Source organism: Petaurus breviceps, unplaced genomic scaffold, assembly GCF_028583685.1.
Source record: "Petaurus breviceps papuanus isolate PSGF00001 unplaced genomic scaffold, PetGlider_PUasm1.0 175, whole genome shotgun sequence".
Taxonomy (NCBI): Eukaryota; Metazoa; Chordata; class Mammalia; order Diprotodontia; family Petauridae; genus Petaurus; species Petaurus breviceps.
The window spans coordinates 65,508,368-65,524,830 of NW_027185764.1; the positions used below are offsets into that span (position 1 = coordinate 65,508,368).

At 41.0% G+C, this 16,463-nt stretch overlaps 1 protein-coding gene across 1 annotated transcript; it reads left to right on the forward strand.

The window, feature by feature from the left end:
• The first annotated feature begins 14,470 nt into the window (after positions 1 to 14,470).
• Positions 14,471 to 16,118, forward strand: LOC138159226 (glutathione S-transferase-like). The gene is made up of 2 exons (XM_069085453.1): positions 14,471 to 14,600; positions 15,443 to 16,118. Exons 1-2 carry the CDS (start codon positions 14,471 to 14,473, stop codon positions 16,006 to 16,008), a joined length of 696 nt encoding a protein of 231 aa, XP_068941554.1. The 3' UTR covers positions 16,009 to 16,118.
• The last annotated feature ends 345 nt before the right edge of the window (positions 16,119 to 16,463 follow it).

Here is a 16,463-nt window from a genome sequence, read left to right on the forward strand (position 1 = left end):
AAACCATAAAAACAAAATGGGCTACTAAGGGGTCTTGCTTACCTCCTGAGTCACTGCAGGGTTAGAATGGGATGGCATCAGTCAGCACTCGGCAAAAATTAGAAATGACGGCCATTCTCTGACAGTGTCAGAGAGCCTTGTCCCCAAGTGGGAAGGAAAAGGGGTTATAACCACCCTAAGATGTCCCACTTCTGGGAGGTTCAGAGCCCTCTCTCCAAACACAGGACCTCACTGTATTTGCACAACAAGCCCAAGAGGTAAGTGCTCTTTACTTGGGCCTATGTTTTCCTCAAGGAAAAAGGGCTGTCCTTTTACTGTCTCTGCTACAACTTAGTAGCTGAGGGGGTGCCTGAAAGGGTGCCTGGGGCACTGAACTAGCAGGGCAGGTAGGTCGTGAGCCTCCAGGCCTTAGTGAGCCCCAGTGAGTCTCAGTCAGTAACCAGCTGGCGGCAGCAGAGGGTCCCATACAACTCCCATCCCACACTGCCTCCCCAAGAAGAAAGAGGTTGGCCCAAGAAGGAGGAAGGCTCCCTGGGGAAGGCTAGAGGGGATGTTGGGGTTCCCTTGGCATACTTGAGCTATGCTTCGCCAAGTATTTGTCTTTGTACTTCTTCTTCTTCCCCCCAAAGGGGCTGCAGTTTGGGGACTTGGACCAAGTGGTGGACTGGGCCACACTCGCCACTCTCCCAGGGGAACTAAGCCTAAAAATACTCAATGGGGGGTGGGGGTGGTAGTTGAAGGTTCAGTCCCCTGCCCATATTCTCCCCTTGCTGAGGCTCTCCAAAGGTGCTATCCACCTTTCTTTTTCATTGCCACTATCTTCCTTCCCCCTCTCCCCTCTCTGAAGTAAGCACAAGACTGGGAATGGGGATTAGAGCCCCACAAAGAAAGTGGCCCAGGACAAGCTACAGCTCAAACTGTCCCAGAGTCACTCTTGACAGCCCTTTCTCAGCTCCTCTCAGTGACCCTAATCACTAGAAGGCCTGAAGTATTGGCTGTTCCTGCCCCTGCCCCCCTCCATCTCCCCTTCTCTCCTCATTCAGGCACTGTCAGGCCTCATGGCAGATGAGGGGGCCTCTTTGGAGAACAATCATTGTTCAGAAAGAGGGCAGATGCAAGCCCAACGCTGAGCCCTGGCCAAGACCATGGGGAGCTTAGTTCATTCCAATTCATTTCTTGACACTGAGTGAATTTGTGCCCTTTTCCCAGAGTGATGGACCTCAAAGTGTCAGTGAATATAATGGCATATTTAGAGTTTTGGTCTTAAGGGAGCTAGCTACATGAGGGACAGGAAAAAAGCAGCTTGGATGAGGCTAGAAGGAGGATAGGGGAAGCAGCTTCTGGAACACATTCAGTGCTCACCCCTGGCAAGGAGGGTAGATGCCCAGTCCTGGAAAGTAGAATTGAGCAGTGGAAGCCTTTGAGACAAAAGTGAGCAATTCAACTGATAGGGTGAGCTGAGGGCAGCTGTGTGACTGCATGTATGGGAGAGACAGATGAGGGGAGAGAAAGGGGGAGACATGTCAGCCAGTCAATTAGGCATGTCTGCAAGACAGGGGCCCACTCAAGAGGGACCCACTCAGGGACGAGACAGGGGCCCAAGGCCTTGGGTATCTGAGAAATCTTCTTTGAGTACCTTTGCAAGACTGAGAATGACAATAGGTGTCCTCAAATCTCTCTCTCTCATTTCTTTTGTTTTGTTTTTTCTCTCTCATTTCTAATAGAGAAAAAAAGCAACCTTGTAGAGGAGAGTGAATCACCAACAGCTGTGGCAATTTCCAGACTTCTCAACCCATAAACACCAAAAAGAGAGTAAAAGGTGAGTGGGGAGCTCTGTTGGGAAAGAGGGGCAAAAAGAGCACAGTCTGGTGCCTGCCCCCAGGGCAAGAAGTAGCAGAGGCACTGAGGCTACAGCTGCTACCACATGGCTGCTTCAAGAGCTCCCAGCCTGCAGATCATAGGGGGACCAAGCAACCATTCAGAGGGCAATCCCTCTTGCTTTAACCTGCTTGGATCTGGGTTGTGGTCTTGGGTGTGTCGCCAGTGTGCTACAGCTTGTGGGGGCTTCAGATAGGGTACCCTCCTAATAGCTCCAGCAGCTGCAAAAAACCCAGAGATTTCAGACAAAGCTCTCTGCAATCTGGAAGCAAAGAGCTCAAAAGTCAAGTAATTGGCTGGCAATATGAGCAATCAGAGGAAGCACAAACAGACCATAGAATCCTTTTTTGGGGACAAAAAAGATCAAAGCATGGAATAGGAGGAAGACAACAAAGTCAGAACTCCTGCATCAAAAGCTTCCAAGAAAAATATGAATTGGCTACAGGCCATGGAGGAGCTCAAGAAGGATTTTGAAAATCAAGTAAGAGAAGTGGAGGTAAAATTGGGAAGAGAAATGAGAATGATGCAAGGAAATCATGAAAAGCAAGTCAGCAGCCTGCTAAAATAGACCCCCAAAAATACTGAAGAAAATATCACCTTAAAAAATAGACTAACCCAAATGGCAAAAGAGGCTCAAAAGGCCAATGAGGAGAAGAATGACTTAAAAAGCCCAATTTTCCAAATAAAAAGGAATTTCAAAAACCCACTGAAGAGAATAATTCCTTCAAAATTAGATTAGAGCAAATGGAAGCTAATGACTTTATAAGAAATCAAGATACTATAAAACAGATCCAAACAAATAAAAAAATGGAAGGCAATGTGAAATATCACATTGGAAAAACAACTGACCTGAAAAATAGATCCAGGAGAGATAATTTAAAAATTATTGGACTACCTGAAAGACATGATCAAAAAAGAGCCTAGACAACATCTTTCAAGAAATTATCCAGCAGAACTGCCCTGGTATTCTAGAACCAGAGGGCAAAATAGAAATTGAAAGAATTCCCCAATCACCTCTTGAAAAATATCCCCAAAAGAAAGCTCCTAGGAATATTGTAGCCAAATTCCAGAGTTCTCAGGTCAAGGAGAAAATTCTGCAAGCAGTCAGGAAGAAACAATTTGAATATTGTAGAAAAACAATCAGGATAACCCAAGATCTAGCAGCTTCTACATTAAGGGATTGAATGGCTTGGAATATGATATTCTGGAGGTCAAAGGAGCTAGGATTAAAACCAAGAATCACTTACCCAGCAAAACTGAGTGTAATGCTTCAGGGGAAAAGATGGGAATTCAATGAAATAGAGGATTTTCAAGCATTCTTGATGAAAAAACCAGAGCTGAACAAAAAATTTGACTTTCAAGTACAAGAAGCATGAGAAGGTAAACAGGAAAAAGAAATCATAAGGAACTTGTTAAAGTCGAAATATTTACATTCCTACATGGAAAAACGATAATTGTAACTCATGAGACTTTACTCAGTATGAGGATAGTTGAAGGGAACATATATGTGTGTATATTTATATATACACACATATATATATGTGTGTATAGGAGGGTGTATGTGTGTATAAGTACATATGTGAGTGTTTGCATATGTATACATAGACAGAGGGCACAGGATTAATTGAATATGAAGGGATGGTATCTAAAAATATAAAATTAAGTGGTGAGAGAGGAATATATTGGGAGAAGGAGAAAGGGAGAGATAGATTAGGGTATTTGTATATGTATGGATATGTGTGTATACGTCTTTGTGTGTATGTATGTTTGTATGTCATGTGTGCACACATGCACATATCTTTATGTGAATATCTATATATGTGTGTTTGTATATTATGGATATGTATGGATATATGTGTGTACATGTATGTGCATACAGCTTTTAGATATGTTTGTATGTGTGTGTGACTATATGTGTGTGCATGCATGCACACATAGCTTTGTGTGCATATGTATATAGGCTTGTATATTATGGATATATGCATGTGTATGCACACATCTTTGTATATATGTATATGCATATGGACACACATGTGTGTGTTCACATGATGTACACATTGCTTTGTGTATATATGTTTGTGTGTGCATGTGTGTATATGGATATATATGTGTGTGTGTGTGTGTGTATATATATCCACATTTACTTGTAGCCTTCTTGGGGTAGGGAGGAGGAGAACAAAGTAAATAGTCATAGCAGAGAACAAAAGAAAGTTTACTAGGAAGCAAAGCAAAGATGGGCAGTTCTAAGCAAAATGAGTAGTATTTATTATACAGGTCTTCTTGAAATGGAAATTTCTTGCTGTATATTTTGAATCCCCTCTCATGTTCTGCTGTTGTACATGGTGATGTTTTTTTTTCTTTTCTTATTTTATATTTGTTTTCATAATTAATTTTATGTTTCTTTTTCTTTTCTTATTGTTTATTTAAGTTTAAAATAATATAAATGAATGAATGAATGAACGAATAAGCAAGCAAATAAATAAATACATGCTTGTTGGTGTGGCCAGGCTCGAAAGCAGCAGCATCAAAACTTGAATCTAGGTCTCTCCAGACTTATCCACAAGGATTTTAACCACATGCTGCTCTGGAGAGATGCCACATCTCAGAGTGACTTTGCCTTCTCCCCAAACACGCAGGCCAGAGAGCTCTGAGGTGGAAGGGGGCTTGGAAATTGGCTAGGCCAACTCCTTCGTTTTACAGGAGAGGAGACTGAGGCCCAGAAAGGGGACAGGTACAAAAGTGTAGTGAGGAAAGTACTCAACAAGCCTTAGAATGATAACCAGGGTGATGCATATTCCAGGCCCTAGCAGGAAGACCAGGGAAGGAGGATTGGGACCTGAGTCTTTGCCCTCCAAGCCCTAAGCTTTTTGCATGGAAACATTTTCACGAGCTGTTATGGGTCAGTGAGCTTCTCTCCACCATCCTCTTAGGCATGTAACCTTTTAGCCCAAGTGAGTTGAAATGTCCTCATCTGAATTGGCTGAATCTGGAGTCAAAGGACCTGGTTCAATAAACCTGTGTGACCCTGGCTAAGTCACCAGTTTTCTCACCTGTTAAATAGGGTTATAAGAGCACCTATTTCCCAGAGTTGTTGTGAGGATCAAACAAGATAAGATACGAAAACTTTTGAGAGCTACAGAAACAATGACCTTAATGCTGTTATGATGGGACATCATTCTCTACTATCAGCCCCAAACCTCCCTAATCTCCGTGTTCTCTAATCCAGGAATGGGTATTTGTGGATCTGTGAACATGTTTCCCTCTGTAATGGTAATGTAATTTGACCCCTTTGTGTTGGCAAAGGTAGCAGGTACTTAGCACTTAGTAATTGATCCAGCAAGCCTTTGTCGGGGAAACAGAAAGTAGGAACTCCTGTCTCCTGTTACTAATGTAACAAGAAGGGGTTGGCTGAAACAGGAAGTAGCTAATGCTGTGTATATAAGGAAAGCCCCAGAGAGGCACAGTCAGAATTTCTCAGGACAAGAATGTGGAGGCAGAGCAACTATAGAAGAGAGAATGGAGAACTGAGCCAGAATTTCCTGAGAACTTGTGGTGGTGGAGCTTCTTCTGAATAGGATCCCAGGAGCCTGGAGCCCAGGAGCCCAGGAGCCCCCTCCCCCAGGCTGGATAAGATGATTCTGACTTTTTGAACAAGCTGCGGAAGACTGAGGAAGCATAACCAGGATGCTGAGATTTTGTCTGTTTGTGGCTCGGTTGAGCCTTGAATTCCTGGGAGCAGAAATTGTGAATTATTTAAGATGGACTGGACCCTGTGAACTTCATTGTGGAGCAGGACCTACCCAGAGAGCTGGACAAGGAACTGGGACCTGTCTGCCATTGAACCCAGGTGACAGTCTGGTGAATCCACGTAGAATCTGGGACCATGGAAGGGGATCCAGGGAATCTGAGAACCAGCCCCAAGTCAAAATGAAAAGACCTCTCCTTGGGTACTGAGTAATGATGAAATTGTAGTTTACTAGTGTCCTGGCGGTAGAGGATCTGTGTATTTCCTAATGATTGTACTTAGTGATTAATGATACTTAGTAATTGATTGCTGAATAAGTGACTGATTGAGTTAATTTAGTGTGTGCCCCATGAGTGGAAGACTTTGACTATTGTACTTTGAGATGATTGTTCTTTTGTGCTAAATATTGTGATCACTTTGGTGAAAACTATGTGGCCATTTTAATGATAAGTTGTTGTGAATACTATTGTGGTTTTCTGTGATAAGTTGTAACATTGTGAATGCTGTACCTTGATTTTCTGTGAATGTTTTGCTTTGATTTGTTATAGAATAAATAGGGCGTTCACTATACTGTGTAATCAGAACCTTAAAGGATGTTCACAGTAGCATTCTTCTGGAAAGCTGCTCATGCATGGCATTATACCCTCCAAGAGAATGCCAGCTCCTTATGGGAGTATCTATGTGTCATGTGTCTATCCCTACTGGAACCTAGCTTCACCGGCATAGTCCAATGACCACTTGGCCCCGGTCATAGCCTCTTCAGTTTACAGACTTTCATCAGTCTGGGAAATGCCCATCCTAGGCCAGAGCCAGGGAGGAATAGCTCACAAGGGGAGGAGGAGCCTAGTCTTCCTGCCACCATCCAGCTGTAACATGCCAGCTGGGAGCCCTCTTCCTGGATGATCCCCAGTCTAGCAGCCCCTCTCTCTGCCCTGATTAGCCCTCTCAGCCTCCTAAACTGAGTATAATATGGCCTTAAACAAGGCTTCCTACCTCTGAACTGTCCCCATCTTGGCTCCTAAAAGGACAAAACTTATTAGAAGACCAAACCTGGGAGTTCAAATTTTGACCCTGCAACTCACTACCTGTCAACTTTGGGCAAATCACTTGACCTTTCTGGGTAAAATGAGGAGGTTGGACCAGATAGCCTGGAAGGTGGCTCTAGAGCTCAGATCCTGGACTATCTTGACCACCTCCCCCACCCCACTCCTGCCTCTCCCATCCCATAGTGCTAGATACAGATACAGAACCACTTTGGGCCAGCTTCAATTGTACTGTGCTTAACCAACATGACACAGGGGATGGCAGCATTTATTAAGTCCTTATTCTATGCCTAGTACTGAGCTATATGCTTTGAATACTGGAGCTTCAGATACTCACTAGCTGGGTAACCCTAGGCAAGTCCTTGAACCATTGTGCCTGTTTTCTCACCTGTTAAATAGGATAATATAAGATAACATAATATAAAATAAGTGTTAAATAGGGTAATAATAAAATAAGAAAAAGGGGGTTGGTTTTGTTTTGTTTTTTTTACTACAAGCTGTAATAAATGTCAACTGCCTTGTGGTTTTCTCTCTGTAATGGACTCAGGGTTGAATGACCCCCCTTGGCTATCCAATATCTTTCAGAAGAGCACAAAAAAGGACTTCCACAAATAGATTAGCTTGTAAACCTGAGCGGGATATTAGCTTATCAACTTAATTTTTGAATGTCCATATAACTTTTTACTTCCTTTTTCAGTTACCCCCACTATCCCTCAATAATTTGCAAGTTTAATGTTTATTCTACTGAAAAGTCAAGTTGTTATCTAAAACCTATAAATTAAAGTTATACCTACTCATAAAAAAAAATTGGGGCGGCCAGGTGGCACCTATTTCCCAGAGTTGTTGTGAGGATCAAATGAGATGAGATTTGTAAAGCTCTTAGCACAGCACATAGTAGGTTCTGTATGCTCCCACAATGTCACATAGTAGGTTCTATATGCTCCCAAAATGACACAAAGTAGGTTGTATACACTCCCACAATGTCACAGAGCAGGTTCTATACACTCCCACAATGTCAAGGCAATCTGGTTTAGCAGAGAATATTGGACTTGGAGTCAGGAAGACCTAAATTCTAATGCTGCCTCAGATACCTAGTAGCTGTGGGATCCTAGGGTTTTTTTCTCTTTGGTAAAATCGGGATAATACCAACACATACCTTCCAGGTGTAAGGGTTATGGGATTTAAAGATCTTCCATGCCCCATTGGACTTGCTGATGTAGCAGGAAGGGGTGGAGCAAGAGGAAGTGGAAGCCAAGCTAGAGTTCCTGCGGTGGCTAGCAGTGGTGGCAATGGCGGCGGTAGCAGCAGAGGCAGTGGCAGTGGAAGCATAAACCCCTTTTTGAGTCAGCCAGAATTTCTGCTAAGGACTCCTGCTGAGGACTGCCAGGGGCTGGAACTGCTGGGAGTGCGCTTCCTGGACGCTGAGTGGTTGCTGTGAGTGGGGAGAGGAGGACCTTTGCCTGAGGTACCTGTTCTGTTTTAAAGGCTTGAGAATGTGGGTGTTTTCTACTTTATCTACCTATGCCAATTTCATAACTACTCTGATAGCTTTGACTTTCTGGTTTTGAGACTCAGTCTTTTGGTATTTTAATAAATGTTCTAGCTTATTCCCCCATATAGAAAGCCTGATATATTTTGTGATTGATAATTACATCAGCATATCTGTAATTTCCGTAGGCATTGTGAATATTGCATTGCTGATACACCAGGTAAAGATAAAAACCATCTGGAATGTATGTTGCAAATCTATAAACATTATACTATCATTATTGGAGAGAATGTACACAGATGCAAGCAATGTCCCATCAACATCTCCAACTATCCCCTGAAGCCCTCCCCACCTGCACTTTCCCCATTCCTGCCTAGCCAAGGGGCTGCTATCCTCCCCATCCCCCCCAGGCTCCCAATCTAGGTGTCTTCCTAGGCCATAATTCCTCCCCAGATCTAATCTGCTGACTTTGTCTTCCTGACATCTCTCCTCTGACCCTGCCACCACCCTGGTGCAGGCCCTCATCACCTCATTCCTGGGTGAATCTGCCTGCTTGAGGCTCTTCTCCCCCACCTGTCAAAGTGATCTTCCTAAGGAGTTTGTCTAACCACATCCATCCCTCTTCCCCCAACTAATAAACTCCAGTGGCTCCCTATCAACTCCAAGATCAAAAGTAAAATTCTCAGGGGCGGCCAGGTGGCACAGCGAGTAAGAGCACCAGCCCCAGAGTCAGGATGACCTGGAATCGAATCCAGGCTCTGATACTCAGCACCACACCCAGAAATAACTGGCCGTGTAACCTTGAGCAAGTTACTTAACCCCAATTGCTTTAAAAAAAATTCTATTTTCTTTCCAGTTGTGAATTCTCTCCCTCCCACATCCTCCTCTACCACCCATTGAGAAGGCAAGAAAAACAAAACCCATTACAAACATGTCTAGTCTTCCACATTAGCCATGTCCAAAAAAAGAGAGAAGGAAAAGAAAATAAGCCTCTATGTGCCCTGAGTCCATCCAATCTCTCTCTAGAGGTGGACAGCTTGTTCCATCATGAGTCCTTTGGAATCATGATGGGTCATTGTGTGGATTCCTAAATCTTTCACAGTTGTTTGTCTCTGTAATATTGTTGTTATCATATAAATTCAACAAACATTTCTTAAGGGTCTGCTATGCTGAAGGCTGGATGACGAGGATACAGAGATATCCAAGTCCCTGCCCTCAAGGAGCTTCCATTCTATCTATTCAGCCTTAATGCAGCTAACTGGGGTGCCAGGCCTGGAGTGAGGAAGACCTGAATTCATAACATTGGGAAAGTCACTTGACCTTTGTCTGCCTCAGTTTCCTCATCTGTAAAATGGGGATCATAATAGCACCTACTTCCCACTATAGTTGTGAAGATCAAATGAGATAATAATTATAAAGCGCCTGTCACATAGCAAATACTATATAAATCTTACTAATTATTATTAATACTTTCCTGAATTCCTGTCCCACATCCTCAAGTGCCTGAAGGTCATCTCCATGGGGAGATTCTGTTGGCAACCCAAGAAGAACTCATCATCTTCCCCAAAAAAACTATCTTTTCCAATAGAATTAAAGCCCTTTGTGGGCAAGGGCTATTTCCTTTCGTGCTCAGTGTTCTATCCATAAAAGAGGATCATGGAATCCTAAATCTCAAGATAGAAAGAACCACAGAGGTCGGTCATTGAGTCATTGGCCAAGGCAGGTTAAGTGACTTGTCTAGGATCACAAGCTTGGAAGGATCAGAGCCTAGAACTCAACATAGGTCCTCCTAATTCCAATGCTTATTCAATTATATGGAATTAAAACTAATACTCTAGTATTCAATAAACTCAAAGACCCCAACTCCAGGGATGAGGACTCATCATTTAACAAAAATTGCTAACAAATTGTGCAGTGGGATAAAAGTTATATTTAGATCAATACCTCACACCTTCTAACAAGATAAACTCCAAATGCGTACATGACCTAATATAAAAGGTCATATCATAAACAAATTAGAGAAACATGGGAAAAATTACTCACCAGATCTATAGAGACAAAAAAAATTAAGGACAAAACAAAGGACAGAGAAGAGCACAGAAAGAATGGATTATTTTGACTACACATAAAAATTTTTGCACAAATCCAATAAAGTTAAAATTAAAAGGGAAACAATTAACTAGGGTGAAATATCTTTGCAAAGACCTGATAAAGGTCTCATTTCCAAGATATGTAGGGAAGTGACTCAAATTCATAAAAATAACAGCCATTTTCCAAATGATAAATAGCCTAAGAGTATAAAAATAGGCAATTCTTGAGATTAAAAAAAAATTCAAGCTATCTATAACCATATTTTTAAAAAATCACTACTAATTAAAGAAAGGCAAAGTAAAGTAACTCTGAGATTCCATCTCAGTCCCATCAGAATCACAAGGATGACAAAAATAAAAAGAAAAATGTTATAGAGATTGTGGGGAAAATAGACACATGTTGGTGGAACTGTGAATGGGTATAACCATTTTGGAAAACAATTTGGAATTAATCACAAAATGTTACTAAACATGTGTGCCCTTTAATGTATTTTTTTGGAGAGGGGAAGGCAAGGCAATTGGGGTTAAGTGACTTGCCCAAGGTCACACAGCTAGTAAGTGTCCAGTGTCTGAGGCCAGATTTGAACTCCAGTCCTCCTGACTCCAGGGCTGGTGCTCTATCCACTGTGCCACCTAGCTGCCCTCATGTGTGCCCTTTGATCCAGCAATACCAAGGCTAGACCTATGCCAAAAAAGATCAGAGAATGGAGAAAAGTTCCTACGTGTATAAAAATACTCAGAGTAGTGCTTTTTGTGGTGGCAAAAACTGGATGCCATCAATTGAGGAATGACTGAACAAGCTATGGTATACGAAAGTATCATTTTGCTGTAAGAAAGGTGGTGCAGTGGATAGAGCACTGGCTGTGGAGTCAGGAGGACTTGAATGAATGAAAAAATGAATGAATTGATGTTTTCAAAAAGTCATGGAAAGATTCGTATGAAAGGATGCAGAGTGAAGTAAGTAGAACCAGTTGAACAATGTATACTATAACATCGATATTATACAAATGAATAATTCTAAGAACACTTATTAGTGAAATGAGGAGACCCAGGGGGAACAATTTATAGACTACCTTGACACTAGAGGACCAGTGATGTAACATTCTATCCAGGACAGAGGGGTGATATATTTTCAAAAGAGAATAGGCCATAGATATTTTTGCATATGGTCACTGAAGGAATTTATTTTACTTGACTTGGCATTATTTGTTTCAAGGAATCTGTTTTATATTTGTTTTCTTTGCCAAGAAGAATAACCTTTCCACTGGAAAGCTGGGGCCCCTGCCCCGTACTGAGGGTGGAGAAGGTTAAGAGGGAGTTGATACCCAAGAACAGGAAGGCAATAACAAGAGAGACTCTAGATACCCTTGATGAATACATGTCCCTGAGTCCAAATGAATGCTATCCTTAGGTCCAGATAGAACTGAAAGGGGGGATTGCTGCACCACTGTCAGTGATACTGGAGAGATTACAGAGAAAAGGAAAAGTTCCCCAGGGCCTGAGAAGCAAATCTTGTCCAAATTTTCAAAAGAGGGAAGAGAAAGTCTGCAAACTACAGGCCAGAGAGTTTAACTTCTATTCCCAGAAAATGTTAGAGCAGATCATTAGGGTTATAGTGAACATCCCAAGAAGGAAACAGTGATTACAAAGAGCTATTGGGATTCTCTTGTCTAGGCCAGGTCATGCCAGATCAACCTTATCTCCTTTTTTGATTGAGTATTAAGCTAGTACTAGAAGATATAGGAATACTACAAATGAAAGTAATAGGATGAAAAGAACGCTCAGAAAGAGAAGCTAAGAGCTACAGATCTCTTTAAACAGAAAAATGTGAAAAAATAAAACAAAATATGGGTGGCTCTATTTCAGGAAATCATAAGAACCAAATACAGATTGCAAGTTTGTAATTAGAACTGCACAAGATTCTTTGTTCCCAACAAAAACAGAAAGGAGGCAAAGTATGACACACATGGAAAAGTGAGGGAAATTGACCTGCAGGCCTAAAATGGCTTGCTCAGAAATACAGGCCATTTCTTTTGGTAAAAAAAAGATAGCGATTGGGGGCAGGTAGGTGGCACAGGGAATAGAGCACCAGCCCTGGAGTCAGGAGGACTGGAGTTCAAATCTGGCCTCAGACACTTGACAGACTTACTAGCTGTGTGACCTTGGGCAAGTCACTTAACCCCAATTGCCCTGCCTTCCCCCTCAAAAAAAAAAGATAAGGATTGGAACTATATCCATGAGGTCATCATTCTTGTGATTGACCAGACCCTTTCTCTCCACTTTACAGTTGTAGAGAGTCACCCAGGTAGGACTTGGGTAACAAGGCTAACTCTCCACTGTGCAGTTCTGCTTCTCAAGAAAAAGGTATTGATGGTGGTGGCAGTGTTTTAATTTTCTTATATTGAGGCCAAACTTAGCAGAGCCTTTTGATGTAAAAACTGACCAAAGAACCTCAACAAGGTAAAGTTTTTAAAATAGTGAATGAACATAGAGAAAAAAAAATACATTTTATGGGAAACAAAAATATGTTGTCTCTTTGAAGCCCAAGGAAAACAATGGCTAAGAATTGAATTGCAAACCCCACAGAAGTAGATCAAAAGGAAGCTTTGGGTGGAAGAGGAAGAGGGGTAACTCTGGAAGGAGAAAGGAAAGCTTTTGTACCTTGAACTTCTAAAATACAAAGTCTGAGGGGATCCTTCTTCCACCAGCCTATCTGAAGTTCACAGATAGTAGGGAAGGCTTTCCAAAGCTTATCCACCAAAACTAGGAATCCATGCTTAGGATGGGAGCAGAGAGAGTATGTACAAAGTCTAGTTTGGGAGTGACACCAGTACAATGTAAAACAGTATGATAAGAAGAATGTGGTATGGGGAAAATAAAAGTTAATTATAATATATAGTATGCTGAATATATACATATGTAATTATAATATTGAATATGCATGAGCTCACCTATAAAAAGGAAATGCATTAAAGTTTTGCTTAATAAATAATTTAGGACTATGAGCAGATTTCCCTTGATTTTCAATATTTATTGTTCCATCTCATTTTGTAAAATGAATCTTTCAAAAACTAGCAAAAATATTGTTTATAGGAAACACACCTAAAATATAAAGACACATGGATACATGCAAATGCAAAGTGAGAGTCTAGAATAAAATGTATTATACTTCAGCTATGTCACTAGCTATGAGACTGCAGAGAAGGTAGCAACCTGAATTAGTTAGAGGGAGCTCTCTCATCCAGGGAGTTTCCTATATCAGTAAAATCACAGGTCCATTTTCCCTAGCTCAAATTTCTGTTTCAGCAAATCTTAAAAATAAAATTAGGATTTGCCATCATGCTTTTGGATAAAGTGGAAGACAAAACACAGAGCAGTTAGTAGAGATGAACAGAAAAAAAACCTAATACCAAGCTTAAAGGCTCCATGTAGACAATTAAACAGTACCCAACATATCTGTATTTAATTGCATAGCAAATAAAAACTACAAAGATAAGCTTATTGAAATGGGAAAAGACCTAGAAAGTATGATGGAAATTTTTAACTTTCCTTTGATTAATTTTTATTATTTGGGGCTCAGAGCCATTCTTCTTGCAACTTTTGATTAACTGAAAGCCTGTTCTGTTAATATTAACCTCACCTGACCAAAACCTGACTCAAGGAATAATAGTGTAAAGGGAAGACTGTTGGACATTCCTCAGATAGAAGACAAAGGGGAATTTTATCTTCCCAAGAAGAATCCCAATTGTACACAATTCCTTAGTTATCTTGAACATTGTGTACTCTCTAAATGCAGTTTAATCTGTAACCTGACTTTAGTTTACCTAGAGAGTTGGTTTAATTAGTTTTGTTTCCTTAGCAGAACAATAAGATTGACTGCTTAACTAAGTGTTCTCAATTTTTATGACACTAAAGGAAGTATAGGATTATAAATCAGACTTTTTGAACTGTTTATGACCTAAGCAAGATTGCAATATACAGAAGAATCAGTTCTGTCATCCAAATGCAATTTTCTCTATAAAAACTTATCAGAAAATCCTAATCTTGGTTCGTTTGTTTGTCTGAAGCCTAAATCTGTGCTTAAGCATAATAAAACCTAGATTTTTACCTTTAGAATTTTCTACATTGATAGATTTCATTTGGCAGTTGTAATATAAACTCAAAGAAGAGATATTTCTCCCATAACAAATTTGGTGACCCACATAGGGCCAGTGGGGATGTGAGGATGAAAAGACTGGCAGCTTCCACTTCTGAAGCTCTTCTGCGCTTACAAGGGTATATTTACCTCAGAGATTTTGAAGGGGGAAAACCCACCCAAACCATAAAGGCTGGGGTCCAAAATCACAGAAAGGGAGGTAAGTTTGTCTTCTGTGTGTGTCACTGTGTATCATTCTGTCTTTATTTTTCATCTCTTGTATTTGAATAATCAGTCTGTTAAAACTTTAGGGGTGCTTAGTCTGGTGGCTGCCGAGACGTTGTGTGTGCAAGCCTTTGTGATGAGCAAGCCTTTGTAATTTAAGTATCTAACACAAGGGCTGGACTGAGAAATTCTGACTTTGAACAGGCAGGACAAGGCATTTCCCCACCCCTCTCCCCAAAACTTGTGCCTTTTTTTTGCCTATCTTGCACAATTCCCCCCCCTCCCTTTTTTTCTGTAGGTAAATTGTTGGGGCCATTGTCTCTAAGTCCCAGGCTGATAAGTGGGTGGTCTAAAATCAGATCATTTGGAATGGTCTAAATGGTCACTTGGCATTGGTCAGACATTTTGGAAATGTCTCAGTGGAGCTGGTCTGGTTTAAAAAAAAAACTGTAGTAATTTAATCAGAGATCCCTTTTCCAGTGTGGTTAAAATTGATCACTGTATCTAGTTGCAAAAATCTATCTTTGGCATACACTTCAGTGTCATATGAAGGATCAGTCAGCAGTCATCTGGGGATCTCATTTTTTCAGTTTATTATCTCAATTATCTACTTTACAATGTTATTGCCACCAACAGCACAGCTTTGGACTGAGAGAAAAATTTAATTGGAGAGGTTCAGTGAATTGGTTTCAGTGATTGATTTTGTAGAAAAATTTGGTTCCAAAGTCATTCTTCTTTTAGGTTTCTCAGATTCTGGTTCAAATATTTCTGGTTAAAAAAGATTCATGATAAAGTATGGGATCTAATCAATCCATTTATCCTAAATATACTCCATAGGTTGTCTCCTAGTGAATTTGGAATCAAGGAATCCAAATTATCTGAAACTCAGTTTTTTTGATCTTTGTGAAAAGTGGCTCTTAGTTGCAGCTGGAGTGGAATTTGAAGAACAACTTTTTGAAACAAAAAAACAATTAGAAAAGTTAAAAGCAACTGTCCTGCTGTTCCAACAAGTGCCAATGGTTGAAATCGATGGGATGAAGCTAGTTCAGTTCCGAGCCATTCTCCACTATATTGCTGAGAAATACAATCTACTTGGGAAGGACATAAAGGAGAGGGCAATGATTATCATGTACTCAGAGGGCACAATGGATCTGATGGAACTGATCATGCTGTATCCTTTTCTAAAAGGAGAAGAGCAGCCGAAAAGACTGACTGAAATCACTAACAAGGCCAAATACTTCCCCGTTTATGAAAAGGTTTTAAAGACTCATAGACAAAACTTTCTTGTGGGTAACCAGATGAGCATGGCAGATGAGCAATTGATTGAAGCTATTTTAACGGTGGAAGAGACTGTCCCTGATGCACTCTCTGGATTTTCTTTCCTCCAGGAATTTAAAACTTGAATGAGTAATATCCCAGCAATTAAGAAATTCCTGGCCCCTGGCAGCAAGAAAAAGCCTGTGCCCGATGCCAAGTTTGTAGAAAAGGTTATGAAGGTCTTCCATTGATAAAATGGGAAACTTGCCCATGGAGAGAGATTCAATTTGTGATTACTCTGTGATTCCAGGCTCCTTAATGTCAGACCCCAGTCATGCCAATGCTCTGTGAGTATTGTCTAGGTGTAACTATAGCCCATGGTAGCCTTTCAGAAGCCTAACAAAACCAGGAAGCGCATAGGAGGCAAGGAAAGGACTAAATCTCTTCTTTGCTCAGTCCTTTCTGAACACTTGACTTTGGGGCCTGCAGTTGAAGCACTGATCTTTTGATTTCTTGGCCTTCTAAGAGGTTTCTCCACCTTATGTAAGCTCTCTCAGGTTCCTGTGGTTCACTCTCTAAGCTTGTAGGATATACATGTCCT

Coding starts and splice junctions, on each gene's coding strand:
- LOC138159226 (XM_069085453.1), top strand. CDS start 14,471: ATGAAAAGACTGGCAGCTTCCACTTCTGAAGCTCTTCTGCGCTTACAA. Junction 14,601..15,442: donor CCAAAATCACAGAAAGGGAG/GTAAGTTTGTCT, acceptor TATACTCCATAG/GTTGTCTCCTAGTGAATTTG.